Below are 12,500 nucleotides of genomic sequence, written 5' to 3'. Positions count from 1 at the left end.
CACTAGTGTAACATCTCTATAGTGCACTACACTAGTGTAACATCTCTATAGTGCACTACACGACAGTAACACATCTCTATAGTACAGTACACTACAGTAACATGTCTCTATAGTGCACTACACTAGTGTAACATCTCTATAGTGCACTACACTAGTGTAACATCTCTATAGTGCACTACACTACAGTAACACATCTCTATAGTGCACTACACTACAGTAACACGTCTCTATAGTGCACTACACTACAGTAACATGTCTCTATAGTGCACTACACTAGTGTAACACGTCTCTATAGTGCACTACACTAGTGTAACACATCTCTATAGTGGACTACACTAGTGTAACACGTCTCTATAGTGCACTACACGACAGTAACACATCTCTATAGTGCACTACACTACAGTAACACATCTCTATAGTGCACTACACTACAGTAACATGTCTCTATAGTGCACTATACTAGTGTAACATGTCTCTATAGTGCACTACGCTAGTGTAACACGTCTCTATAGTGCACTACACTAGTGTAACACGTCTCTATAGTGCACTACACTAGTGTAACACGTCTCTAGTGCACTACACGACAGTAACACATCTCTATAGTGCACTACACTAGTGTAACACGTCTCTATAGTACACTACAGTAACACATCTCTATAGTGCACTACACTAGTGTAAAACATCTCTATAGTGCACTACACAACAGTAACACATCTCTATAGTGCACTACACTAGTGTAACACGTTTCTATAGTGCACTACACGACAGTAACACATCTCTATAGTGCACTACACTACAGTAACATGTCTCTATAGTGCACTACACTAGTGTAACATCTCTATAGTGCACTACACTAGTGTAACACATCTCTATAGTGCACTACACTACAGTAACATGTCTCTATAGTGCACTACACTAGTGTAACACATCTCTATAGTGCACTACACTACAGTAACATGTCTCTATAGTGCACTACACTAGTGTAACATCTCTATAGTACACTACACTACAGTAACACGTCTCTATAGTGCACTACACTAGTGTAACATCTCTATAGTGCACTACACTAGTGTAACATGTCTCTATAGTGCACTACACTAGTGTAACACATCTTTATAGTGCACTACACTACAGTAACATGTCTCTATAGTGCACTACACGACAGTAACACATCTCTATAGTGCACTACACGACAGTAACACATCTCTATAGTGCACTACACTAGTGTAACATCTCTATAGTGCACTACACTAGTGTAACATCTCTATAGTGCACTACACGACAGTAACACGTCTCTATAGTGCACTACACGACAGTAACACGTCTCTATAGTGCACTACACTAGTGTAACACATCTCTATAGTGCACTACACTAGTGTAACACATCTCTTTAGTGCACTACACTAGTGTAACACATCTCTATAGTGCACTACACTAGTGTAACATCTCTATAGTGCACTACACTAGTGTAACACATCTCTATAGTGCACTACACTAGTGTAACATCTCTATAGTGCACTACACTACAGTAACACATCTCTATAGTACAGTACACTACAGTAACATGTCTCTATAGTGCACTACACTAGTGTAACACATCTCTATAGTGCACTACACTAGTGTAACATCTCTATAGTGCACTACACGACAGTAACACATCTCTATAGTGCACTACACTAGTGTAACACATCTCTATAGTGCACTACACTACAGTAACACATCTCTATAGTACAGTACACTACAGTAACATGTCTCTATAGTGCACTACACTAGTGTAACATCTCTATAGTGTACTACACTAGTGTAACATCTCTATAGTGCACTACACTAGTGTAACACATCTCTATAGTGCACTACACTACAGTAACATGTCTCTATAGTGCACTACACTAGTGTAACACGTCTCTATAGTGCACTACACTAGTGTAACATCTCTATAGTGCACTACACTAGTGTAACACATCTCTATAGTGCACTACACTAGTGTAACACGTCTCTATAGTGCACTACACGACAGTAACACATCTCTATAGTGCACTACACTACAGTAACACATCTCTATAGTGCACTACACTACAGTAACATGTCTCTATAGTGCACTACACTAGAGTAACATCTCTATAGTGCACTACACTAGTGTAACACATCTCTATAGTGGACTACACTAGTGTAACACGTCTCTATAGTGCACTACACGACAGTAACACATCTCTATAGTGCACTACACTACAGTAACATGTCTCTATAGTGCACTATACTAGTGTAACATGTCTCTATAGTGCACTACGCTAGTGTAACACGTCTCTATAGTGCACTACACTAGTGTAACACGTCTCTAGTGCACTACACGACAGTAACACATCTCTATAGTGCACTACACTAGTGTAACACGTCTCTATAGTACACTACAGTAACACATCTCTATAGTGCACTACACTAGTGTAACATCTCTATAGTGCACTACACTACAGTAACACATCTCTATAGTGCACTACACTAGTGTAACACGTTTCTATAGTGCACTACACGACAGTAACACATCTCTATAGTGCACTACACTAGTGTAACATCTCTGTAGTGCACTACACTACAGTAACACATCTCTATAGTGCACTACACTAGTGTAACACGTTTCTATAGTGCACTACACGACAGTAACACATCTCTATAGTGCACTACACTAGTGTAACATGTCTCTATAGTGCACTACACTAGTGTAACACATCTCTATAGTGCACTACACTACAGTAACATGTCTCTATAGTGCACTACACTAGTGTAACACATCTCTATAGTGCACTACACTACAGTAACATGTCTCTATAGTGCACTACACTAGTGTAACATCTCTATAGTACACTACACTACAGTAACACGTCTCTATAGTGCACTACACTAGTGTAACATCTCTATAGTGCACTACACTAGTGTAACATGTCTCTATAGTGCACTACACTAGTGTAACATCTTTATAGTGCACTACACTACAGTAACATGTCTCTATAGTGCACTACACGACAGTAACACATCTCTATAGTGCACTACACGACAGTAACACATCTCTATAGTGCACTACACGACAGTAACACATCTCTATAGTGCACTACACTAGTGTAACATCTCTATAGTGCACTACACTAGTGTAACATCTCTATAGTGCACTACACGACAGTAACACGTCTCTATAGTGCACTACACGACAGTAACACGTCTCTATAGTGCACTACACTAGTGTAACACGTCTCTATAGTGCACTACACTAGTGTAACACGTCTCTATAGTGCACTACACTAGTGTAACACGTCTCTATAGTGCACTACACTAGTGTAACACATCTCTTTAGTGCACTACACTAGTGTAACACATCTCTATAGTGCACTACACTAGTGTAACATCTCTATAGTGCACTACACTAGTGTAACACATCTCTATAGTGCACTACACTAGTGTAACATCTCTATAGTGCACTACACTACAGTAACACATCTCTATAGTACAGTACACTACAGTAACATGTCTCTATAGTGCACTACACTAGTGTAACACATCTCTATAGTGCACTACACTAGTGTAACATCTCTATAGTGCACTACACGACAGTAACACATCTCTATAGTGCACTACACTAGTGTAACACATCTCTATAGTGCACTACACTACAGTAACACATCTCTATAGTACAGTACACTACAGTAACATGTTTCTATAGTGCACTACACTAGTGTAACATCTCTATAGTGCACTACACTAGTGTAACATCTCTATAGTGCACTACACTAGTGTAACACATCTCTATAGTGCACTACACTACAGTAACATGTCTCTATAGTGCACTACACTAGTGTAACACGTCTCTATAGTGCACTACACTAGTGTAACACATCTCTATAGTGCACTACACTAGTGTAACACATCTCTATAGTGCACTACACTAGTGTAACACGTCTCTATAGTGCACTACACGACAGTAACACATCTCTATAGTGCACTACACTACAGTAACACATCTCTATAGTGCACTACACTACAGTAACATGTCTCTATAGTGCACTATACTAGTGTAACACGTCTCTATAGTGCACTACGCTAGTGTAACACGTCTCTATAGTGCACTACACTAGTGTAACACGTCTCTATAGTGCACTACACTAGTTTAACACGTCTCTAGTGCACTACACGACAGTAACACATCTCTATAGTGTACTACACTAGTGTAACACGTCTCTATAGTACACTACAGTAACACATCTCTATAGTGCACTACACTAGTGTAAAACATCTCTATAGTGCACTACACTAGTGTAACACGTCTCTATAGTGCACTACACGACAGTAACACATCTCTATAGTGCACTACACTACAGTAACACATCTCTATAGTGCACTACACTACAGTAACACATCTCTATAGTACAGTACACTACAGTAACATGTCTCTATAGTGCACTACACTAGAGTAACATCTCTATAGTGCACTACACTAGTGTAACACATCTCTATAGTACACTACACTACAGTAACATGTCTCTATAGTGCACTACACTAGAGTAACATCTCTATAGTGCACTACACTAGTGTAACACATCTCTATAGTACACTACACTAGTGTAACACATCTCTATAGTGCACTACACTAGTGTAACATCTCTATAGTGCACTACACTAGTGTAACATCTCTATAGTGCACTACACTAGTGTAACACATCTCTATAGTGCACTACACTACAGTAACATGTCTCTATAGTGCACTACACTAGTGTAACACGTCTCTATAGTGCACTACACTAGTGTAACACATCTCTATAGTGCACTACACTAGTGTAACACATCTCTATAGTGCACTACACTAGTGTAACACGTCTCTATAGTGCACTACACGACAGTAACACATCTCTATAGTGCACTACACTACAGTAACACATCTCTATAGTGCACTACACTACAGTAACATGTCTCTATAGTGCACTATACTAGTGTAACACGTCTCTATAGTGCACTACGCTAGTGTAACACGTCTCTATAGTGCACTACACTAGTGTAACACGTCTCTATAGTGCACTACACTAGTTTAACACGTCTCTAGTGCACTACACGACAGTAACACATCTCTATAGTGTACTACACTAGTGTAACACGTCTCTATAGTACACTACAGTAACACATCTCTATAGTGCACTACACTAGTGTAAAACATCTCTATAGTGCACTACACAACAGTAACACATCTCTATAGTGCACTACACTAGTGTAACATCTCTGTAGTGCACTACACTACAGTAACACATCTCTATAGTGCACTACACTAGTGTAACACGTTTCTATAGTGCACTACACGACAGTAACACATCTCTATAGTGCACTACACTAGTGTAACATCTCTGTAGTGCACTACACTACAGTAACACATCTCTATAGTGCACTACACTAGTGTAAAACATCTCTATAGTGCACTACACAACAGTAACACATCTCTATAGTGCACTACACTAGTGTAACATCTCTGTAGTGCACTACACTACAGTAACACATCTCTATAGTGCACTACACTAGTGTAACACATCTCTATAGTGCACTACACTAGTGTAACATGTCTCTATAGTGCACTACACTAGTGTAACATCTCTGTAGTGAAGTGCACTTGTCTGACATCATACTGCTGACCTGCTCGGGGCCGTAGAGCGCGTCCGCGTACTCGTTGAGCAGGCTGAAGGCTTCGCTCGTGCACTTGCGCTCGTTCATGTTGCAGGTGATGAGCACCCCCTGCGCGCCCACCTCCAGCTCGCGGCAGCCCTTCTGTTTTTTGTGTGCGTGCCCGCCGAAGCGCTTCCGGCTCCTCTTGCGCGTCTCGGACATTACTGCGTTTTATCTCTCTCTCTCGTACACACACACTCTCTCTCTCTGCTGCTGCAGCTCGTGCTGAATGAAGAGATGCAGAAACTCTGCGGTATGAACGAGCTCCTTACACACACACACACACACACACGCGTGTTCTTCTTCTTGTAGATTTTAATGGCGGTTGGCATTCACCTTCAAGGTGCATTACGCCCTCTGCTGGTTAGGAGTGTGCGCCAACCTTCTCCTAATACCTATATTCTTTCTCTAGATCAGTCATTTTCAAATAGAGCATTCAAAATAATACATTCCTCATATGACTTCCTCTTCAACAGGTTTATCAAGTCAACCTTCATCTTAATTCTTTTAAGATTACAAAGCAACATTCTTCTTTCACTTTGGACATTTCATTATAACATGATCCACCGTTTCCTCTTCATCACAATAGACACAGTTTCCTGTCTGATGGTGCCTTATTTTATTCCAAATCTAAGTCTAGATATAAGTTTAGTCTAGATCTAGGCTTCAAGTGAAGTGTTAAACTCATTCTATAATTTATTGTGAGGAACATTCAAGAAGTTTTCACAACCAGTAAATGTTCTCATGTCGCTGAGAAAATAAATAAAATATGCATCAAATGTGTTTTCAAAGGTGATTTATTATAAATATTATATTACAGGTTAGTTAAAATCACACAGACATGAGTTCGTCATCATGATGCAGTGATGCAGAATAAAGACTGTAGTGTTCTCTGTATGTGATCACGGTGAGGAACATCACTTCATCCTCTCCCAAAAACAGAAAGACTGGACGCAGAGATGTAGTTAAGGTTAAAGCTTGCAAATATCCCTGACAGAATTTCTAAAAATATTTTAAAAAGTGTTTTTTTTTTTTTTTCATTATAAATAAATTCAACAGGTTTGTTCAGATCTAGAGCCCTGTGTTCACCGGAGGGGTCTAGATCTGCAGGTCTGTGGTGCTCTGATCTGCTTCTGGATGACTGCAGACTCCCACTTGAAGAAGTCGCAGCCCTTCTGTGGCGCGCCGCAGCTCTGTCGTCTGACGGGGCAGCAGTAAAACACTCGTCCGTGGTTCGGCCCTCCGTTCCCCACCGTCAGACGCCTGGCCCTCCGGCCGCAGCCGCACAGAGGAGACGTGACCCGAGACACCCGGCCGGGCGGGTCTGTGTAAACGCTGAATGATGCGCCGCTGCGTCCTAAGAAGCGTGAGAGCGGTGCGTACGGGTCAGTGTGCGGGAGCGGTCTGGAAGAGGAGCTGGGCGCTGGTCTGACTGGCCTGTGGTGGTCGGACGTGGATTCGCTGGGTCCTGTGGGGTCAGTCTCCTCAGGCTCCGCCCCCACGAGCACGTCATCATAAGAGCCAGGCTCCTCCCCCTCGGTCAGCAGGACTCCGTCCCTCCAGCAGGCGTCTGCAGTGTCGGGGTCATAGGTCGTGTCTGAGAGGCCGGCCAGTGTGCCGAGGCTGGCGAGCGGTCTGGACTGGTCTGGAGTGTTTGTGCTGGAGAGGAGTGTGCGCGGGGACACGAGCGATCGACACACACTCGTCTGCTGCTCACACAGCACTGAGGGACGCTCAGCAGAGACGCTTCCACACGACGCTCTGCACTTCACCAGCGCCTGACAGAGACAGAGACACACACATGCTGTTTAACAGAGCTCCTGATTGGCTGTGGGGTCAGGCAGGGGGTGGAGTCACCTGTGACAGAACTCACCCCCCTCAGAGACTTGGTCAGGGTCAGCAGACAGCCGTCAGTCATCATCCTGCAGGCCAGCAGAGCAGTGTTCCTCGCGTCCACCAGACCTGACCACAGAGCACACGCTTAATACATCACAGTCACTAAAGTCACAACCATAATTGAGACAAAATTATTAGATAAAAGTCATAATGACAAAAATGTAAATGATCACAGTTTTGTCAATTATGTCTTAAGTATGACTTCTCACTTTCAACTTGCGTCAATTTCAACATTATCTCATAATTATAAATATTTATCTCATTTTGGCTTTTTAACAATAAGTGATATTTCATCATTTACATTTTTAAATCTCATAATAACATTTTTTATGATTTAGGATCTCAATTTATATTTTTAATCCCATATTTATGAATTTTCATCTCATTATTTTGATGTAGCCTTGCATAATTTAGACTTTCTTTCTCAAAATTTAAACTTTTTGTGAACACACACACACACAGACACACTCACACACACACACAGACACACACACACCCCCGGAGCAGTGAACACACACACACACACACACACACACACACCCGGAGCAGTGAACACACACACACACACACACACACACCCGGAGCAGTGAACACACACACACACACACACACACACACACACACCCGGAGCAGTGAACACACTCACACACACACACACACACACACACACCCGGAGCAGTGAACACACACACACACACACACACACACACACCCGGAGCAGTGAACACACACACACACACACACACACACACACACCCGGAGCAGTGAACACACTCACACACACACACCCGGAGCAGTGAACACACACACACACACACACACACACACCCGGAGCAGTGAACACACACACACACACACACACACCCGGAGCAGTGAACACACACACACACACACACACACACACACACCCGGAGCAGTGAACACACACACACACACACACACCCGGAGCAGTGAACACACACACACACACACACACCCGGAGCAGTGAACACACACACACACACACACACCCGGACCAGTGAACACACACACACACACACACACCCGGAGCAGTGAACACACACACACACACACACACACACACACACACACACACACACACACACACACCCGGAGCAGTGAACACACACACACACACTCACACACACACACACCCGGAGCAGTGAACACACACACACACACACACACACACACACACACACACACACACCCGGAGCAGTGAACACACACACACACACACACACACACACACACACACACACACCCGGAGCAGTGAACACACACACACACACACACACACACACACACACACACACACACCCGGAGCAGTGAACACACACACACACACACACACAGACACACACACACACCCGGAGCAGTGAACACACACACACACACACACACACACACACACACACACACACTCACACACACCCGGAGCAGTGAACACACACACACACACACACACACACACACACACCCGGAGCAGTGAACACACACACACACACACACACACACACACACCCGGAGCAGTGAACACACACACACACACACACCCGGAGCAGTGAACACACACACACACACACACACACACACACCCGGAGCAGTGAACACACACACACACACACCCGGAGCAGTGAACACACACACACACACACACACACACACACACCCGGAACAGTGAACACACACACACACACACACACACACACACACACACACACCCGGAGCAGTGAACACACACACACACACACACACCCGGAGCAGTGAACACACACACACACACTCACACACACCCGGAGCAGTGAACACACACACACACACACACACACACACCCGGAGCAGTGAACACACACACACACACACACACACACACACACACACCCGGAGCAGTGAACACACACACACACACCCGGAGCAGTGAACACACACACACACACCCGGAGCAGTGAACACACACACACACACACACACACACACACACACACACACACACACACACACACACACACACCCGGAGCAGTGAACACACACACACACACACACACACACACACACCCGGAGCAGTGAACACACACACACACACACACACACACACACCCGGAGCAGTGAACACACACACACCCGGAGCAGTGAACACACACACACACACACACACACACACACACACCCGGAGCAGTGAACACACACACACACACACACACACACACACACACACCCGGAGCAGTGAACACACACACACACACTCACACACACCCGGAGCAGTGAACACACACACACACACACACACACACCCGGAGCAGTGAACACACACACACACACACACACACACACCCGGAGCAGTGAACACACACACACACACCCGGAGCAGTGAACACACACACACACACACACACACCCGGAGCAGTGAACACACACACACACACACACACACACACACACACACACCCGGAGCAGTGAACACACACACACACACACACACACACACACACCCGGAGCAGTGAACACACACACACACACCCGGAGCAGTGAACACACACACACACACACACACACACACACACACACACACACACACACTCACACACACCCGGAGCAGTGAACACACACACACACACACACACACCCGGAGCAGTGAACACACACACACACACACACACACACACACACACACCCGGAGCAGTGAACACACACACACACACACACACACACACACACACACACACACCCGGAGCAGTGAACACACACACACACACACACACACACACACACACACACAGCAGTGAACACACACACACACACACAGCAGTGAACACACACACACACACACACACACACACACACCCGGAGCAGTGAACACACACACACACACCCGGAGCAGTGAACACACACACACACACACACACACACACACACACACACACACACACACACACACACACCCGGAGCAGTGAACACACACACACACACACCCGGAGCAGTGAACACACACACACACACACACACACACACACACACACACACACACCCGGAGCAGTGAACACACACACACACACACACACACACACACACCCGGAGCAGTGAACACACACACACACACACACACACACACACACACACACAGCAGTGAACACACACACACACACACAGCAGTGAACACACACACACACACACACACACCCGGAGCAGTGAACACACACACACACACACACACACACACACCCGGAGCAGTGAACACACACACACACACACACACACACACACCCGGAGCAGTGAACACACACACACACACCCGGAGCAGTGAACACACACACACACACACACACACACACCCGGAGCAGTGAACACACACACACACACACACACACACACACACACACACCCGGAGCAGTGAACACACACACACACACACACACACACACACACCCGGAGCAGTGAACACACACACACACACCCGGAGCAGTGAACACACACACACACACACACACACACACACACACACACACACACACACACACACACACACACTCACACACACCCGGAGCAGTGAACACACACACACACACACACACACCCGGAGCAGTGAACACACACACACACACACACACACACACACACACACACACCCGGAGCAGTGAACACACACACACACACACACACACACACACACACACACACACCCGGAGCAGTGAACACACACACACACACACACACACACACACACACAGCAGTGAACACACACACACACACACAGCAGTGAACACACACACACACACACACACACACACACACCCGGAGCAGTGAACACACACACACACACCCGGAGCAGTGAACACACACACACACACACACACACACACACACACACACACACACCCGGAGCAGTGAACACACACACACACACACACACACACCCGGAGCAGTGAACACACACACACACACACACACACACACACACACACCCGGAGCAGTGAACACACACACACACACACACACACACACACACACACACACACACACCCGGAGCAGTGAACACACACACACACACACACACACACACACACACACAGCAGTGAACACACACACACACACACAGCAGTGAACACACACACACACACACACACACCCGGAGCAGTGAACACACACACACACACACACAGCAGTGGGCAGCTATATATCCAGCACCGGGGAGCAGCTGAGGGTTCAGTTCTTGCTCAAGGACTCTTCAGTCGAGCACTGTTCATTCACCTACAACTCCTGCAAGCACCGAGACTCAAACCAGCAACCTTCTGGTAACAAGTCCAACTTTGTGTGGTGTGTGTGTATGTGTGTGTGTGTTCACTGCTCCGGGTGTGTGTGTGTGTGTGTTCACTGCTCCGGGTGTGTGTGTGTGTGTGTGTGTGTGTGTGTGTGTGTGTGTGTGTGTGTGTGTGTGTGTGTGTGTGTGTGTTCACTGCTCCGGGTGTGTGTGTGTATGTGTGTGTGTGTGTGTTCACTGCTCCGGGTGTGTGTGTGTGTGTGTTCACTGCTCCGGGTGTGTGTGTGTGTGTGTGTGTGTGTGTGTGTGTGTGTGTGTGTGTGTGTTCACTGCTCCGGGTGTGTGTGTGTGTGTTCACTGCTCCGGGTGTGTGTGTGTGTATGTGTGTGTGTGTGTGTGTGTGTGTGTACCTGAGTGCTCTCTTCCTGTGAACTGGATGCCGAGGTCCAGCAGAGCTCCTCTCAGACCTTTGGGCTTCCTGTTATAGAAGAGCTGTCAAACAAACACTAAAATTAATTCATTACATTTATATAGCGCTTTTCTAGGCACTCAAAGCGCTTTACATAGTCAGGGGGTATCTCCTCATCCACCACCAGTGTGCAGCATCCACCTGGATGATGCGACGGCAGCCATAGTGCGCCAGAACACCCAGCAC

The 12,500-nt window shown here is 45.9% G+C and overlaps 2 protein-coding genes across 3 annotated transcripts in view; both read right to left on the bottom strand.

Moving 5' to 3' along the window:
• Positions 1-5,961, bottom strand: part of LOC132142916 (THUMP domain-containing protein 1-like) — a 9,959-nt gene extending 3,998 nt beyond the window's left edge. Inside the window, exon 1 of the mRNA XM_059553119.1 lies at positions 5,662-5,961. Coding sequence (XP_059409102.1) covers positions 5,662-5,853 — 192 coding nt within the window. The 5' untranslated portion in view covers positions 5,854-5,961. The remainder of the gene's footprint in view (positions 1-5,661) is intronic.
• Positions 5,962-6,604: 643 nt separating this feature from the next.
• Positions 6,605-12,500, bottom strand: part of eri2 (ERI1 exoribonuclease family member 2) — a 10,966-nt gene continuing 5,070 nt past the window's right edge. Inside the window, exons 7-9 of one of the 2 annotated variants that reach the window (XM_059553116.1) lie at positions 12,256-12,337; positions 7,565-7,653; positions 6,605-7,469 (exon numbers count right to left, since the gene is read on the bottom strand). In XM_059553116.1, coding sequence (XP_059409099.1) covers positions 6,777-7,469; positions 7,565-7,653; positions 12,256-12,337 — 864 coding nt within the window. In that variant the 3' untranslated portion in view covers positions 6,605-6,776. The remainder of the gene's footprint in view (positions 7,470-7,564; positions 7,654-12,255; positions 12,338-12,500) is intronic. The other variant, XM_059553118.1, reaches the window with a different exon arrangement.

This window comes from Carassius carassius, chromosome 6, assembly GCF_963082965.1.
Source record: "Carassius carassius chromosome 6, fCarCar2.1, whole genome shotgun sequence".
NCBI lineage: Eukaryota > Metazoa > Chordata > Actinopteri > Cypriniformes > Cyprinidae > Carassius > Carassius carassius.
The sequence above is the reverse complement of the archived record's forward strand: the minus strand, read 5'-3'. Positions and strand labels throughout refer to the sequence as shown.